We start from the raw sequence: 18,365 nt of genomic DNA, 5'->3' as shown, positions 1-18,365 counted from the left end.
CCTCCCTCAAGTTGCTTTACCAGGTATTTTTCAACACCAGCAGAAAAGTAACTGACTGACACATCCCTCCAGGAAGTGGCCTCTCACGGCCGTTTCCCGTTTCAATAGTATGTGAAACCCTCCATCCCACCCTAGGTGAGGTCTGAGCTGGATTAGTGGTTAGAGTAGTGGAAGGAGTCACATGAGCTTCTTGGTACCAGGTGGGCCTTGGATGCAATTTGGAATCTGAGTCATAGGTCACTCCCAGTAACGGATCTGCAGCGCTAGATTTGGGTACCACATCAGACTCACTTTGGACAGAAACCAGAAGGCTTTCAGATAAGCTCCATGCAAGAATGTGCTACTCACTCCCTATCATGGACCCCAGTGAGCCTTTGAACTACCATTTCCCGAGTTCGAGATTACTTCATGGACGTTTAGCCTGTAAACACATGGTTTAAACACTTTGACGGCCCTGTCCCATAAGGTCCCAATGAACCTACTCAGTAGTTACTTATCTTCTTGTGGTCTCCATGACCTCTTTTGGTTTTGGAAACCCTGACTCCTCCCACAGCCTCATAGCTGTAGTACCCTGGAGTTGTCCCCAGGGGTCCTCTGCTGTGTCTGTTCGTGTAACACCCATTGAAGTAAAGGACATGACATGCTGAAGTCACAGCTCTGGTCTCCAGGAGCTCAGAGCTGGCAGAGCAACAGGAGGAAGGAGGTCTTAGTGTGATGCAGGGTGTAACTAGTGGAGGATGGCCTCTGTGGGAACAGGGTAAGATGGGGCTTTTGGAGGAAAGAGCACATGGAGCTGCCTTAGGAAGGATAGGGTTCGGATCCAGGGGACAGTGAAGGTAAAGACGCTGATAATGAGAGAACCTCCGGGCAGATAGAGGCAACAAAAGCCTGGGCTGTGGGAAGAGGAGGAAGGACCCGGCTGTCTTTCTCTGGCAAGTGCCTGGCCCTGCCTGGCCTCCTTTTCTGGTCTCTCTGAGGGAAGCTCATGACTCTTCAGCTTCTCAGCCCTTTGGCAAGCTGGAGAGGGCAGGCTTTGAGTTGTCCCAAGGTCACTCAGGATGTCCAATAATTGTCCTAACACTTTACCTGCCACGGAACAGTAATGAGAGGGTTTTCATTATTTTCGGGTGAGCGCTCCTGGCAGATGCCCGACAGCCAGCAGATGTGTAAAGTCCGAGGTGATTTGTAAGGGACTGGCTCATCTGATGCACAGTAATTGCACAGGGCGATGTTGTCACTCAGAGGAGCATCCTGGCCTGCTGGCTGAGGTTAAGGTCAGTTCAAAGATCCCGTTGGGTCACCGGAAGTAGAGCTCTTTGAGGGCCAAGTCAGTGGCTAAGACTCTGACCATAATCTTAGTGGGGCCTGGAGGCATCCCCTTCAAGGCATTCGGGTGTTGAGGTGGGCTTGCAGCCACTGTCCTTCATCAGCGCTCTGGAAGCTGGGCCTTTTTGAGCTTTCCTCATGCTCTGGAGTCTGGTCTAGGCCTCCCATGGCATGCAACACTGTTGCACAGAGAGATAGAACTATGGTCTCTAGGCTCCCTCTGCCTGGGTCGCTGTGACAGTTACCACTAAGCTGCGGCTTACACTGCTTATGTTTCTTCCTCCGAGTGCTGCAGGCACTGGATGCCCATGACCAGGGTGCTTGTGTGGTTGGGTTCTGGTGATATTTCTTCCTGGCTGATTGGTGACAGCCATCTTACTGTGCATTCACACGATCTCCTTGTTGTATGAGTATTGAGAGAGTTGGTGGAGCAAGGAAAAGAGGGAGAACAGCTTCACTAGGCTCCTCAGGGATCTTTTAGTTTGGTTTTCTGGGGGGTAGGATATCTATGTATCTCTGGTTGGCCTGAAACTCTCTATGAGAACCAGGCTGGTCTCAAACTTACAGCAATCCTCCTGCTTCTGCCTTCAATGTTGGTGTTACAACATATGTCACCACACCCAGCCTGTGGGGTGTCTGAGGATACTAGGCCTATCATATGACACACCTCTGTTTTATGATTCTACTTAGTCATAATTTGCTGCTCATAGGCCTTGTCTCCAAGTACATTCATACACACACACACACACACACACACACACCACGGGAGGCAAGCATTAGGGTTTCAGTGTAGACAATGTAGACATGCTCACAATGGTGTGCAGCGTCTTGCCTAGGTATACACACAGGTCAGGCCCACACACGTCTCACCCTCCCACCCCCAGCCCCAGAGTAGGATGCCTCAGAGCAGATAGTTGGGTCTGTGGGCCCTGCCTGGGGCACAGTGCTACATTTGAAGGTCCTGGGCACTTTTTCCTCTGTGCCTGCTTGAAAGTTCGTATGTAATTGAGGGCCCTAAAAGCTTTGTGCTCTCGGGCCAGATGACCTGAGTCATTTCTCTTATAGAAGACTTCCTTCTTTCTCCTGAGTGGGGAATGCGTTTCCTCACCTGTGAGGAAGACCTGCCCTGGGGTGTGAAGACAAGATCAGGCCATGAATATTCAGCACAATGACAGTGCTTCCCCAGAGCCAAGACTCCATGAAAACCTGCATTGGCGCTTTATTGGCTTTAAATTTTTAAAATGTAATCTTTAATTTTATGTGTGTGGATATCTCTGCACCATGCGTACCCACAGTACCCACAGAGGCCCGGGAGAGGCTGTCTGAACCCCTGGAACTGAAGTTACATACAGTCATGAACTGCCACATGGGTGCTGGGAGACACACCTGGGTCCTCTGTAACGCAGAAAGTTCTTAGTCAGCGGGACATCGCTCCAGCCCACACTGTACTTTCTTAATAACAATTAAGACTGACTGCCATAGTGATTTTCAGTGATTTTAAATAAAGAGACCTCATGGGCTGGCCCCTGGTGGTCACAGGGTCTATGTTGACATATCAAAAGGGGGGCAGTGTTGGTGGCACAAAGGGACAGGACTCTACAGATGGAGAGCTCTGCATACATAGTGCTCACCCCACTGTCCCTGGACAGATAAGCTAGCATATAGAAAACACTGATTTCCAACAACTCGTGTTGGTATCTCAGAAGAGACAAGGCACTGCCCCCTCCCACCCTCACCAGAAGTTGTGTTTGGAGTGACAGATGTGAGGCTCTGCCATCTCGCTGTCACACCGATTGCTCACTGTTCTGAGAAGGTCACATCACCATTCATTAGCAGTAATTAGTCCCCTGAGACCCCTGCACTTCTTCACTCACGTGCTCCATTAACTTGGGTGTGAATCACACATTCCAGGCACCAATCGATGAAGACCCATCCATAATACGCAAGGTGATGCTATTAGTCACAATATATTAACTGCCTAATTTAAAAATAAAAACGCCATCTTTATGAAGGGCAATTAACCACTGAGAGTAATTGGTCATTCATAAACCTCTGATTAGGAAAGACAAATAATAAGAAAGGGGTGAGTCACGGAGGCTGTGAAAGGTGTGGTCTGTGTGCCGAAGGCTATAGATCTACAGAGTTCTTCATAAATGGCACCCTGGCTGGTCCCTGAAACTCACCTGCTTCTGTGGGAGCTAGGGAGCCCACAGGATCAGAGACAGCCTAAGGGAAGTGGGAGTTAAAGTGTTCTAGGCTTTTCCAAGGACTCCCTGTATGCCTAGCATGGGGATACCATACAGAATCCAGCAGGCCACATTGCCAAATTTCCAGAGTATGTGGGTTGGGGAGAAGGACAATAAACACATAAATTGGAAGACTGAATGAAGATACTTGAAGTTCTAGAGAAGTAGGGGCAATAATAGAGACAGAGTGGAGCCAATATCACAGACATGGTGGAAAGAGGGTGGTGCTCACTCTCTGCTCCACGGCAGGCAGATGCCCAGCTCATCCTGTCTTCTCTGGTTCACCACCCAGGCTCATCATCAGACTCATCTCCCATTTACTCAGTGGAGGTTGCCAGCCACTGAGGACCTGGGAGGGTGAGGCTCCACACCAGCAAGGCCAGTTCTCTTTCTCAGTCACTTAGCCCACAGAACTCTCCTGGACCGGGGTGTTCTTGTAAAGGTATGGGATGGAAAGCCTTGGGCCTTCTGGGGCTCAGTTTCACAACCTGTGAGATGAGATAAGTTATGTCCTCACTGGGGTTGGGACTCACGGGCCATCAATAGGGGTTGACTTCAAGCTCCAGTTTGGCATGAGTGGGTCTGTCATGTGACACCTCTTTGACTGAGGCCATATCTGTAAGGAGACTGCTAAAGAGCACATTCCTTGACCATATGTATGCCCTTTATTAAGACACAGGCATTTAACATTGGATTGCATCAATGGTAAAAACAGAGCTTACAGGATGCATGAGGTCAAGACGGCCTCCCAGGGTCCTGGAGACCAGTGAGACGGTGACCATCGGCATAGTTGTTTGTTTTTGCTGAGTGTCTTAGGGTTTCTATTCCTGCACAAACATCATGACCAAGAAGCAAGTTGGGGAGGAAAGGATTTATTCAGCTTACACTTCTGCATTGCTGTTTATCACAAAAGGAAGTCAGGACTGGAACTCAAGCAGGTCAGGAAGCAGGAGCTGATGCAGAGGTCACGGAGGGATGTTTCTTACTGGCTTGCTTCCCCTGGCTTGCTCAGCCTGCTCTCTTATAGAACCCAAGAGCACCAGCCCAGGGATGGTACCACTCACAAGGGCCCTTCTCCCATGTGTATCCTTCGTGGCCCCTCTCCTCCCAGGTGCAAATTGCCTTTCCTGTGATCCTTCTTGTTTGCTGCCAGCCAGCCTCCATGCTACCTGAGAACTATGGCCAGGGAAGGTCACAATACATGTTCCTTCCCAGCACCCAGGGTGTAGCAAGTGCACAGTGATTATCTATAGATGGTTGAATGTCATCTCATGGGGGGCCTCTCCAGGTATCCTTCCTGTGACTTTGTGTCTAAAGAACTCACCTAAGTGCCACCAGGACACTCTGAGGGAAGGGTCATGGTGCTGTTTGTTGTAAGTGCTATTAATAACTATTATTTCTTAGTATGACCCAGCCAGCACCCCTCCCCCACCAATAATCAAGGTAGAGTCTTACTGATTTATTTAATCAGCTTTAGCACAATTATTGGGTGATTACCCCTAAACTATTTTTCTGTGCTAGTCTGGCAGCTGCCCAGCTGTGCCCCCAGGTTCCTTGCTGTTCGTGTCTCATCCGGGTTGTTTCTGCTCCATCAGTCCTCAGGATACACTTCTCGGCCACGTGTTCCTGGTTCATCATGTCTAACGGAGACCTCCTGCTCTCTCCATCTTCTTTCTTCTCTTTCTCCTGTTCTTTCTCTCCTTGCAACCTGCAGCCTGGTAAGCAAAGCCACGCCTACCTGTATTCTTTTGCAGTAATTGTCTGTAGCCACTTTTATTTAACTAAAAACTTTACATTGGGGAGCAAGGTTTATACAACAAGGGCAGGTCTGGGACAATCAGATCCTGGGGTTCAGAATTTAGCGTTTGTATACACAGCTCCTGAACAACCCTCAACAGCTGTTGGCTTTCAGTGCATCTGTTTTATGGACCCTCGATTCTGGGTTTATGCAGAGTGGGGTTCCCTGATTATTGATGTTAACGGGAAGTCAAACCTCAGCTTGGTACCTCTGCCTTACCCCATTGGAGAAGTGTGGATCCAGAGTTAGTAACTCATGGACATGGGAAGTGCAAGCTCTGTGGAATGAGGTAGAGAAACAGCTGTGGGTGAGCACGCTGAGGCGGCTTGCAGCTGGGCCAGGTGGATGGTGGTGGGGAATTGATGTGTGGGTCTAGAGTGTCAGATAAAAGTGGCCCAGGTGGAAAGGTGACATGTCTGTAGTGGGGGTGGGGTGAAGCGTTCCAAGCAGAGGTAGGGGGAGCTTGGGAAGTCTCAGCTCACTCAGATCATGTAAGGATAGACAAGACGTAGAGATGTGGTCTGCCAGCATTCTCCATATCCAGAAGTGGTCTGTTCCAGCTGTGAAATCCTAGCCTGAACACATCTGTGTCTGTCCGGTCCACCTCACCAACTCACAGTGACTTGATCTGCACTGCTACTTAACCAGTTGCCCTTACAAAAGTCCTTTCCTCCGTCTCTCCTCAGGAGGCCATGTTCTATGCTAAACATATTCTGGTTTGTGTTTTCCTGCCCTAGACTGAAACGGTCCCCGCTGAAAGTGAGATTCTGTACCAATGAGTCTCAGAAATCCCGGAGAGAGCTGGTGGGGCTGCTTCAACGACTGGGGTTTGACATCTCAGAAGGAGAGGTGACTGCCCCTGCGCCAGCCGCCTGCCAGATCCTGAAAGAGCGAGGCCTGCGACCACACCTGCTCATTCATGAAGGTAGGCCTGCCTCAGACATGCCCTTTCACACACACGCACACGCATGCATGCATGCACGCACATGCACATGCACATGCACACGCGCCCCTTGGGCCAAATCATGGGAAACACATGCACAGCAAGCCTGACTTCTTCCAATGCACTTGTGAGTTTTCCGGGTACAGCATTCATGAGGCTTCCTGCTGGGGGATGGGGGAGAGGTAAGATGAGGCCCTAAGTATCCCCCTTTAACCTCCAGCCTCAAGGCTAGCTTCAGGATGCCCCTGTCAGCAGAGCCTGATGGATATGAGAATATACAAATCGAGATTGCAGTCCATAGCTTTCCAAAAACTGCCGCCCATGGCCTCCAACTGCCTCAGTGATAGCTAGTCCTGCTGTTGGGTGAAATTTGCAAATGGCTTTTGGAGCAAGGTCTGAATTCAGATGATTTTGGTCTGAATGCAAGACCAGAGATCCTTGAGCCCTCAGTGGGGAGCTTTGTGGCTCAGAGCAGAGGGAGGGGTTTTCTCTGGTGACTGTTTAAAATACTTGCACTTTTTGTCTGTTTCCTTCTTTCCTTCTTCCCTCCTTGCGCTTCCCTCCCTCAATACCTGTTTCATTTTGACAAATCTCTGGGCAGAGGCAGGGTGCTCATCTGAGGAGGAGAGCGCTCTCTGGAAGGCTGGAGGGTGGACTCCATTGCCCTGGCACCAATTAAGGGAATCATGCTCTGCCTTTAAAAATCTTCTTCCTAACATCCTTTGTCTGTAGTTAGAAACCCTGCCAGGGTTGTTAGGCATGGAAGAGGGGTAGAGAAGTCGGGCAGTCGTGGCGAATGCAGCATTGACTCATTGGTGCTAACCAAGGAGTCCAGCCGCCATAACAGAAGCTTGGGGGTGGGGGGGGTGGGAGGGGAAGTGTCCCTCCTCGGGTGCTGGGCTTGTGTTTTCAGTAAACATACCTGGTTTCAGGCTTTGACTTTCTCTGGATTTTATTACTGATGTTTTCTTTCTTTCATATTACTATGAAAATCGTCCAAATATATAAATAATCTCAAAAACATTTACTTTGGGAGCCGGGTATGGAGATGACTCAGTAAAGCGCCTGCTACACAGGCACTAGGAGTTGAGTTTGATCCCCAACAGCCATGTGAAAAGTTGGGCATAGTGGTGTACCCCTATAATCCAAGGATTGAGGACATGAGGCTCCCTGGGGCTTGCTGGCCATCAGTCTGACCTAATTAGCATGCTCCAGGTTCAGATATATCTCAGCAAACACAGTGGAGAGCCATTGAGGAAGACACACAGTATTGTCCTGACCTCCACATGCATGTGTGCACGAGTCCACACGCGTGCACGCACAAACTTACACACACACTATTAAAATATTTTCCCCGACTCCTGGACATAGAGAAGGCTCTGCATCCATCCATGCCTCCATCTGTCCGTTAGTTTTACTTTTGAGTCATCCCCCAGTGGATGTTGGTACAGTTCTCAGAATATCATAGAGCTCAGTATATGCTCAGTTTGTTTTCTTTTTTGCTGATGTAAGATTTTACATACAGTGAGAAGCTCAAACCTCTCTTACACTTTTATTTATTTATTTTTTTCTAAGACAAGGTTTCTCTGTGTATCTTTCTTTGTCCTGGAACTTGATCTGTAGCTGAGGCTTGCCTCTAACTCACAGAGATCCTCTGCCCCTCTGCCCCTCTGCCTCTGCCTCTCGAGTGCTGCTGGGAGTAAAGGTGTGGGCCTGGCCTTGGCTCTCTACTGCACTTTTGCTGGCCTTAATTTTCATGCCCCTGGAATCCCACACCCCTAGAGATTTCCAATATTATCATCCTGAAGCTTCCTGCACACGCTTCAGTCAGTCCCCAACCTTCCCCCCCAGTGATAGTTGTTAGTGATAATGTAAATAAATGTACCTATTTAGGATTTCATACCAATAGAGCTATGCAATGTATAATTGATCCAGGGACCCCAAAGACCACCTTAGGTCTCAGTGATTCCCTGGAAGGGCTCCCAGGACTCAGAGAGACATTGCCCTTGGGATTAAAGCTGGGTACAGTGAAAGACCACAGCTCAGTTCAACAAGGGAGGAACTGTGCAGGGCAAAGGGCAGGAGAAACCAGGTGTGAAATCCCAGCATCCCTTGGATGTACTCGGCAGTGAAGTGTGACACTGCAGATTGGCAACAGGGAAGCTCGTGGGAGCTTTGGTGCCTGCACTCTTTTGAGAAGGGCTGGTCATCTAAGTACACAGCCCCCATGCAACAGACCTTAGGGACTGACTCCCTCTCCATCCGCACACTTCACTCGAGATCAAACTGACCCAGTATGACCCAGTGGGTCAGGAGTACAAACCCCTCCTATCAAATAGGATTTCGTAGGGTCCCTGAGGTTCTCCCTAGAGCTGTTGGAGGGCCTGTCTTAAAGGCAGGCCTTTGTCTGGTGTGTACAGGATTCGAGCAAGCCAGGCCTGCTGAGGTAACCCTCTCTTTCACAGAACGTAGTCTTCTGTATAAAGCTCCTCTCCCAGCCTCAAGGCTTACCATAGGGGCTACATGTACTGCTGCGTCCTTGCTCCTAGCCATGTAGGGAACATACCACAGTATATTTATGCTGGATGATTTCCCAGCCTCAGGTCTGTCTTAGTTAAGGTTTCTGGTGCTGTAAAGAGACACTACGGCCAAGGCAGTTCTTTTTATTTCCTTTTTTTTTTTTCTTTTTTTTTCTGAGACAGAGTTTCTCTGTGTAGCCCTGACTGTCCTGGAACTTCCTCCGTAGACCAGGCTGGCCTTAAACCCTCTTAGGATTTGCCTTATGCCTCCAAGTGCTGAGATTAAAGGTGTGTGATACCACTTAGGAAAACATTCAATTGAGGCTGGCTTACAGTTTCAAGGTTTAGTCGGGAAGCATGGTGGCATGCAGGCGACATGATGCAGGAAGAGCTGGGCAAGGGAGCTACATCAGGATCTACAGGCATCAGGAAGAGAGGGTGACACTGGGCCTGGCTTGAGTATTTATAGCCCACCCCTAGTGACACCCTTCTCCAGCAAGGTCACACCTCCTAATAGTGCCACTCCCTATGAGCCTGCAGGGGGCCATTTTCATTCAAACCATCACAAGGCTGTTCTGAAATACATATTCTGTCAGGCAGCCCCCATTAGGAGCTGGGAAGAGGCCCCGTCCTGGGCTTGAGGGCTATCTGTCTCTCTTGCCTTTGCAGGAGTCCGCTCAGAATTTGATGACATTGATATGTCCAACCCAAACTGTGTGGTGATTGCGGATGCCGGGGAAGCCTTTTCCTATCAGAACATGAACAGAGCCTTCCAAGTGCTGATGGAGCTGGAAAACCCCGTGCTTATATCCCTGGGAAAAGGGTGAGTCACAGCCAATGGAGTGTGCCGGGCAGCTCTGCCCTGTGCGGTGTGGTCCTCTGCAGTTGGACCAAGGAGAGACAGCTTCAGACTGGTGGTTTGGGAGTGGTGAGCACAGGGTCTCTCCTCCCTCCCTCACCTTTTCCTGTCATTCTTCCTTTTTCCCCCCTTTAATTATCTTTCCAGAGCTGCCCAACCAGGTTTCTGTATGAATCTTGGGCCAGGAGAGGGGTGGGGGCTTCAGCCCTGAGGAGACCTCAAAGGCCAGGCGTCCACTGTCCAAAGTTTATGGTAAAGGAAGCAAAGGTCCTTTAGCACAGGACATGGCACAGAACAATCAGGACCGGTTCCTAGGCTTGGGGTCTGGGAGGATGCTCCAGGCTCGGTGCTGGGTGCCTTCTTTATAAAGTTGGGGTTTGGTCTCCATGCTTCAGCCGTGCTTTTAGTACACACCTGAACACTGTGCTAGTCAGCTTCGTCACTCCAGCGATACCTGAGGTAAACAGCGGAAGGGAGGCTTACAATCTCAGAGGCTTCGTGGCACCTTACTTTGGACCTGTGGTGAGGGTGGACATCATGGTAGGAGATGAGTCCAGCTCATCCCCATGGAAGCTGGTAAGCAGAGAGAGAAAGAGGGGGAGTCCCAGGATCCCTCAAAGGGTTCCCTTTAGAGACCTAACTTCTTTTTACTAGACCCCACCTCCCTAAGGATTTCCCACCTCTCCACATTGCCATCAGCTCTCAGGAACATAGTCAGGATGCAGACTCTGGAGGGCAGTCAGTCAGGATGCAGACTCTGGAGGGCAGTCAGGATGTACTCTGGCATCATCTTTTTTTAAAAGAAAGCAATGCTTACTTAACATCTTTCTCTTCCCCTTCCATCTTTCTCCCTTACTTACATTATTTTATTATTTTAGTTTTTTAGTGTTTTTTAATTCATTTTTAATTAAAAGATTTTGTTTGTTTGTTTTTATTTATTTCAAGAAAGGGTTTCTTTGTGTAGCTCTCTTTGTTCTGGAACTTACTGTGCAGACCAGGCTGGCCTTGAACTCCGAGATCCACCAGCCTCTGCCTCCTGAGTTCTGGAATTAAAGGTGAGCACCACCACCACTTTTTACAGTTTTTATGTGTATGAGAGTTTTACCTACATGTATTTATGTGCACTGCATATATGCCCGCTCCCCACAGAGGTCAGAAAAGGTGACAGACTCCTTGGAAGTGGAGTTATGGCTGCTTGTGAGCTACCATGTGGATTCATGGAACTAAACTCAGGTCCTCTGTAAGAACAAGTCCTCTGAACTGCAGAGCTGTCCTTCCAACCCTGTTTCATTTTTGAGGCATGGCCTGGCATACTCCCAGGCTGGCCTGAAGCTAGTTGTTGCTCTATCTAGTTCAACTTGTGACTTTCTTGCCTCTACCCCCTGACCTTGGGAGTTACAGGCATGGGTCATGGTAACCAACAAAGCGATTTTCCCTCTCACCTCAGTACTGGGCACTAGGCTCAAGGCCTTGTCCATGCCGGGGAAGGCTGAACCACTGAGCTATAGCCCAAAGCCTGCTAGCATCTCTCCTTACCACATGCTCATTGAAGAAACTTAGAAATCACAGAAAGAAGAGGAAGGTCTTAGCAGTATCACTGCACAAACACCAGCATTTGGGTGTGTTAAGCAGATGAGTGCTTACAGATGTGTACATTCATCTGATGCTGTGAACATGAGAGAGTTTATAATCATGCAGGATAGACACTGCTGGATGGATCTGTGAGGGTATTTGTAGAGAGGTTTAGCTGAAGAGGGAAGACTCACCCTAAACATGGGCAGCATCCATGCGCAAGTGTCCTGGGGAAAGGGGAAAGGGGAAAGGAAGATGCTGACTTAGGACCAGCATCCACCCCTTTCTGCTCCGTGCTTCTCCACCACGGCATTCTGAGACCTTCAGACTGTGAGCCTGTGTTTCCTTCCTTTCTTACATTGTTATGTATTTGGCCACAGCAACAAGAAAAAGAAACTAATGTGGGAGTCAGGCTTGACCTTGTTTTATAAGCTGTAGGTATTTTTTCTTTCTATTTTCATGTGTGTATGTACATGTTTTCATGTACATGGGCACACACACATGTGTGTGCATGTGTGTGTGTGCTCCCACATGTGCATGTGTACAGAGGCTCAAGGTTGTTGTCAGAAGTATCATCTTCTGTCCATCTTCTGTCTCACCTTATTCAGTGAGGCAGCATCTCTGATCTTTTGATCACAGATCAAAGCTATGGCCATTCTCACTAGCCAGCTTGTTGAAGTGTCCTCCATCTCTGTCTTCCAAGGCTGGAACTCCAGGTGGGCCATTATGTCCCTCGGGCATTTATATGAACTGAAGTCCTGAACTCCAGTCCTCACACTTGTATAGCAAAGGTCTTACATAGCAAGCCATCTCCCCAGACCCCTTGGCCTGTTCCAGGGTCAGCAAACAGAAGCTTGTGAGTGGCTTTGTACACAGTGACCAGATATCCCTGTGACACAGTTATCCATCTTGTGAGCTGATTTCCAGAAGGTTGTGCATGTCTAACCCGGTCAACAGAAACAGCACCACAAGTTCAGAAGCTTATACTTTTGAGGTTGCGTGATGCTTTGGAGTCCCTGCCCAGCTTGTAGGCAGCAGGGCATCCTGCTGGAAGTATTTCCATCTGATGCTTTGGTGACTGGGCCCTCGTGCCTGTTGAGCTGGGCACACTTGGACTGCTTAACTCACTGATCTGCACTCTGCCCTTGGATATTTCAGTTGGCAAACCTGCATTAGAACATGTGCATAATGAAAACGTAATATTATAGGTCATTTATGTCAGCTCATTTTTGTTGAATGCGGTCTCATCGTTGCTAGGGACTATTCCAGATTACGGGCAGTGCCTGGATAAATGCATTGGTGAAAAGGGATGATGAGAATAGCAATTGCTTGCTCTTGGCTGGGTGAGAACATCGGCACACTCAGCCGTAGGTGATGGTTGATTTGATATGAGTGGGGCCTCCAGCCCTCTAGATTCTGACGGGTGAAAGGTGGGGTGTTTCAATCCTAGAGAAAGGGTTCTACTGCTTCCGGAGGGTGGCAGCCTCTCCAGGCAGCCCAAAGGCCCAGGAAGAGCTCCTGTCACTACAGTCAAGGCTGGAGTGGCCTCCCCGAGGGTGTGAGGAGGCAGGATGTCCCTCTCCTGGAAATGGAGTGATTTACATTTGGCATCTGTGCGGATGGAGAGAGGGAATTGGCTTTGTAATTTCTCCTGTCATGCCGCCATCAGAAAATTAAGCTGTTTACTCTGCAGACTATGGAGGTTAATGGCTCTTCTGGGAGAGGTCAAGTGGTCATTTTGCAGGGAGGCTGCACCGGGGAATCGGAAACGGCAGGAGAACGAAGCATAAAATCAGATCTGACTGCTCCTCTGGATGCTTCTCCCAGTAGCCACAGTGGCCCTCAGTGGCCGCAGGGCCCAGGGTCCTCCCAGGCCCACAGCAGGCCACACTGTGCCAGACAAGAAAAGAAGACTGTATATCCCGTTGCTACTGAAGGGACATAAGGTGCCTGTTCACTATTTCTCTTAAAGGGAGCAGTGTTTACGGCCAGCAGTTGGGTTCAGGTGGATTTTTGATTTCCTAAATGAGTAAGAAATAGAGGAAAATTGTGGCTCTATAAAAAGCAGCCCAGATTCAGTTTAAAACAAACAAACAAACCAAAAACAAAGTAAGAAAGGAAATTGGGAGGGGTGAGTGGGGATGTAGCTTATTGTTGGTAGAGTGCTTGCGTAGCACATATGGGACTCTTGGTCTCAATTCCGTTCTCAGCACCACATAATTCACACCTGTAATCCCAGGACTTGGGGGTAGAGGCAGAAGGCTCTCTGTGAGCTGAAGGCCAGCTTGATCTACATAAAGAATGCCAGGCTAGCTGGGCTACATAGTTGAGAGCCTGTTTCAAAACCAAGTCTCTGCTTGTTGAGAGAGAAGAGGAGGTGGGGCAAGGCTTCCATTTTGATTTCTGAGAATCCATTTCCTCTGGCTCAGGAGGCCAGGCTTTGGTGAGTCCAAATAACCTGAAGTCCCCTTTCCTTTAGAATAAACTTTTAGATCAGGGGCCAGCAGAGCTGTGATTTGGGGACTCGTTAAGGGTGAAATTTCTAAGAGAGGCCTGTTTCCATCCACTCAGTCTCCCGTGTCCTCCCGCTGGTCCTGGGGCAACCTGGAAACCCCCAGAATCCTCAGCTGCAAAACAGCTGCACCTGTTCCAGTTTTGTTGTTGCAGAAGTTTCTGTTTGCTTCCTGGCAAGCACCTCTGAGCTGAGTTAGGTCTGTCCCTGCTCTGTCCTCTGCCCAACCCACCTCTGCTCATTCCCTCCTTCTCCTGGGAGCATCATCCGAACAAGGGTTGTAGCCTCTGGCCCTTGTCCAAGGAAGAGGGCCCAACTGTGCGTTTGGAGGTGGCCCACTGTGAAGCCCATCAGGTGCTCTGGTGATCCCCAAGTGCTCCCTGGGTCTTCACACTCCTTCCCTTCGCTGAGTGACCTGCTTCCCCTCAGGACACAGCTTGTCTCTCTGTCACTCATTCATGCGGCTCATCATCTTTGCTCTCACAGTTTCTCTATTTGCATCTCTTCTATGCCGGAAGGCCAGGGGTGCATGCCAGGCGTGCCTGTTCCTGAGCCCTGCTTAAAGTCCTGGACTGAGGCTAAGGCACCTGCCACCCAGACAGCACAGCTCCAGTACCAATGGCTCCCTCTGCTGGCCAAATTCTGTTTATCATTCTCCAGTTCTTTGAAGCTCTGGACCTGGCTAAGGAAATAGTCATTATAGTTTGTTGTAAAAATAGAAAAAATAAAGCTCTGTGTGTGTGTGTGTGTGTGTGTGTACGCGCGCACGTGTGCGCATATGTGTGTGCCTGCCTGCCGTCTGCCTGTGTTTCTGTAAGTGTAGGCGTGCTCATGCCCGGTTGTGCACGCAGAGGTCACAGGACCTCAGGCGTCGCCCTTCACTTTTCACCATGTTTGAGACAAGGTCCCTTTGTTGTTGCCAGGCTAGTTTCTGGAGCTTTTCCTCTCTCCACTGCCCATCTGTCACAGGAGTGCTGGGATTGCAGACACATGGTACCTAGCACGCCTGGCTTCGTGTGGGTTCTGGGTAACTGAAGGTCCTCATGTTTGCCCGGCCAGTGTTCTACTCACTGAGCCACCCCATCAGCCCCAAGAAACCTTTTAAGGAAACTTCTGTAGGGCTTTGGAGATGACTTCATGGTTAAAGTTGTGGGCACACAGGCAAGAGGGCTGGAGTTTGGATCCCCAGAAGCCACACATGTGCCAGCTGAGTGTAGCAAACTGCCCGTACTTGCAGGCTGGTAGAGATGGGACAGTCTGAGAGCAAGCTGGCCTGCAAAACTAGTGGCATCAGCAAGCCCTGGATTTGACCGAGACACTATTTCTCCAAAAAATTACGGTGCAAGAGTGGTCCAGGGAGCCTGACACTTAGCCTCAGGCCTCTGCATGTAATACACACACACCACATACATACATGTCATGGCTCTAGAGGTCATGGGACCTAGGAGGATGGAGAATGAGTCCATGCAATTGCCAACGTTATTCAGAACATCTGACAATTCATACTCTGAGGGTTAAGAGAAATCACATAAGTAAAGTTTTCATGAGTTCAGAAGCTGTATGCAATCACATGGACAAACTGCATGTGGCAAAAATACATTTTTCCACAGAGGCATATGAAGGATCATTTAAACATTTAATTAAGCAACAACAGCAAGCAATAATGAGTATCTAAAGTAAACTCACTCCTATCTGCTATACCTGGTAGAAGCAAAAAGCACTTTCCAAGAATAATTCCATGTTTTGAAGAAACTGAGGTCATAGAGTCTTGTCTTGTTTTCTTGGAGTTTTCTCATAAACAATCAGAATTCTCACGTGACTCCATTCTTGGTCCATGTTTTGGCACATACACACGAAAAGAAGATAAAGAAAGGAAAAAAAATTCTTGAGATGCTATTTCATCTGAAATTCTGCTATTTCAGGCTGACCTAGAATTCACAATCCTCCTGCCTCGGCCTCCTGAGTGCTGGATTAGAGTGCCCCCACCAGGCCTGGGGCTTGTGTTATTTTCCCTGAGCTCCTATCTAGGGCCTCTGTCTCATTACAGTGGTGTTCCAGTCTTGAGTTGAGTGGTGTTTGTGTTCCAGGCAATGTGTAAGGAATAATGTTATTTATGTAGTGTGTTATTTTGCCCTAGACATGGGTGGTTCGTTTGCTTTGACCCATTTTACAGGTGAGGAAGCTGAGGTCTAAAGGCTTACATAGACCAAAGTCACTTTTAGGAAGCAGAGGAAGGATTTTAGTGTTGAGGCCAGCCTGCACCCCTCCTTTCTCTGGACCTCAGTTCATATTGCTGAGTGAATGTCCTGTGGACATAGAAGGAAGGGAAAACTGGTGTGGGTGGTCAGATCCCCTTGATAATTCTGAACTTAGATCCCCGTGCCAGTCCTGGGTTTTCATGAGCCTCATCTCTGGAGTCTGGTGGAGGAGCCACCTTCTTGCCTCCTTGGCTTTGCTCAGAGAGCCCCAGGGATGGGTGACTTACAGCCGGGACTCGAAGTACCTCGAGGCCGTGGTCTGTCTGCTGTGGATCGGGCTGTGGGCCTAAGCACTGGGTTAACTGAGGAACGCTCTGAGGAGCCGAGCCTGCGTTGTCTCTGGGAAGACATTCTTGTCTCCTGGAAGCAGCTGGTGCCCATGAAACCTGGCACCTTGCCTGACCCCGGCTAACGAGAGATGTGGTAGGCTGCTGTGGAACTAATGGAGCTCTCTCCTCAGGCAGCAGTTAGGGGTTAATTATTAGCAATTAGGGCGTCAGCACATGCTCTGGGGGCCTGACGCCCCCTCCCAGAACACGGGTCACTTGTCTTCCTCTGTGTTAGTAACGGGATCCATCTGTCCCCCTTGGGTCCCTGGTTAATCATTGTGGTAGGGTCCGTACAAGGCCAGCAGCGGGGTGCTGGTGGCTGAATGACCCATGATGCCCCACTGCTGCTGGCCCTCTGCTTCTGCCATGTGGCTTCCAGCGGTCACTCTCAGCATGGCATTGGGGCTGGCCCGCACCTGTGGCTCTCTGTGTATCTCTTCCCTTCTGCTCTCTTGCAGACGCTATTACAAGGAGACTTCTGGCCTGATGCTGGATGTCGGAGGCTACATGAAGGCGCTCGAGGTACCTGCCCCAGTTCTGTCCCATGCCCTCTTCAGGCTTTCTGGAGAGGAAGGTGTACTTTATTGACAAGTAGCCTTTCATGTTTCTGAGGGAGGGCCTCCTGTGTGGGGCTTTCAGCCACACACACACACACACACACACACACACACACACACACGTCTCCTCTGTGGGTGGAACTACTGGAGTTCTCTCCTCAGGCAGCAGTTAAGGGTCCATTACCTTGCTCATCACATAGTCATTATGTGTTTGTCATCCCCCTGACCCCCAGCCAACCTCTGGGTGCTCTTTCCCAGCATGCTCTTCACCACTCTGACTCATGGCTTTGGTGTTTGTGCAGATCACCTGTTTCCTTCCTGGCCCTGTAACCCCTCAGGCTGAGTGTCCTCCCTGGTCCTTTCCTGAGAATGACCTTCCAGGTTCTAAAGCCTTCTGTGGCTAGACCTCTTAAGTCCACTGTGACTGTCAGTTACCCCTGCCTAGACTCCCACTATACCATGTCCCAGCCCCACAGTAGTAGCAGCCCTGGTCCACCTGTGCCCAGGTGAGAAGGGCGAGCAGGTGGGTGAATTGAGTCCTAGACCCCGTTAGGAAGAGCTGTGATCCACCTGGAGATGGGTGGCAGGGAGAGACAAGAGACAGGATTGTAGCTGAACAGGCAAACCTTGGTCTCCTGCCCCTCGGGAGAGGTGTGGCTTTGTTAGGTACGGTGTGCCACTTGTTGTGGACAGCCTTGGAGGGGGCAGCAGAGCTGGAGGCAGGTGTCCTAAGCATTCTGGGCAGCAGCCTGTTGTGGAGTTGTGACACACTTGCTGGGAGATGGTTTGAGGCCCATAGCATCCTGCTTTGTGAAAGGCCCTGACCACCATAGGGCAGTCTTTCCAGGAGCGTCTACTCTCATGGTCCCAATCTGAAACTCATACCGTGTCCTCTCTTTGCCAGTATGCCTGTGGTATCAAGGCTGAAGTGGTGGGGAAACCCTCCCCTGAGTTCTTCAAGTCTGCCCTGCAAGCCATAGGGGTGGAAGCCCACCAGGTAGGCCTAGCAGAATTTCCTTTCTTCTTTACATTTTTAAAATGACATTTACTTATTTATTTAATGATTTGGGGTATGAGATTGTGTGAGTTTGTTCTCTCCTTCCACTGTGTGGATTCCAGGAACCGAACTCGATTGACAGGATCAGTAACAAGTGTCGTCACCCACTGAGCCATCTTGCTGGCCCAGAACTTTTCTCACCGTGAGGAACAGGGCAGTTACTTGCCATTCATCCCAACGACTGGATTACACATGTTCCTCTCTTAAAATGTTATTTTTCTAAATAACATTTAAAATTTTTTCTAAAATACTAATACTTTCCTTTCTTGCTTTCTGTGTGCATGTACATGTACATGCATGCACATGTGTGTAAGCGCAGGTACACATCATGCACATGTGTGTAAGCACAGGTACACATGTGCCACAGTGTGCACGTGGAGGTGGAAGTC

General features: G+C 49.4%; 1 protein-coding gene across 1 annotated transcript in view; it reads left to right on the top strand.

Annotated features, from left to right (window-relative positions):
* The window catches only part of Lhpp (phospholysine phosphohistidine inorganic pyrophosphate phosphatase), a 92,494-nt gene that overhangs the window by 15,043 nt on the left and 59,086 nt on the right, over positions 1 to 18,365 (top strand). Inside the window, exons 2-5 of the mRNA XM_052196803.1 lie at positions 6,108 to 6,295; positions 9,502 to 9,655; positions 16,821 to 16,884; positions 17,824 to 17,916. Coding sequence (XP_052052763.1) covers positions 6,108 to 6,295; positions 9,502 to 9,655; positions 16,821 to 16,884; positions 17,824 to 17,916 — 499 coding nt within the window. The remainder of the gene's footprint in view (positions 1 to 6,107; positions 6,296 to 9,501; positions 9,656 to 16,820; positions 16,885 to 17,823; positions 17,917 to 18,365) is intronic.

The sequence above is a fragment of the Apodemus sylvaticus genome, chromosome 1 (genome assembly GCF_947179515.1).
Source record: "Apodemus sylvaticus chromosome 1, mApoSyl1.1, whole genome shotgun sequence".
NCBI classification, from domain to species: domain Eukaryota; kingdom Metazoa; phylum Chordata; class Mammalia; order Rodentia; family Muridae; genus Apodemus; species Apodemus sylvaticus.
Note: the sequence above shows the minus strand (reverse complement) of the source record. Positions and strands in the feature narration are given on the sequence as shown.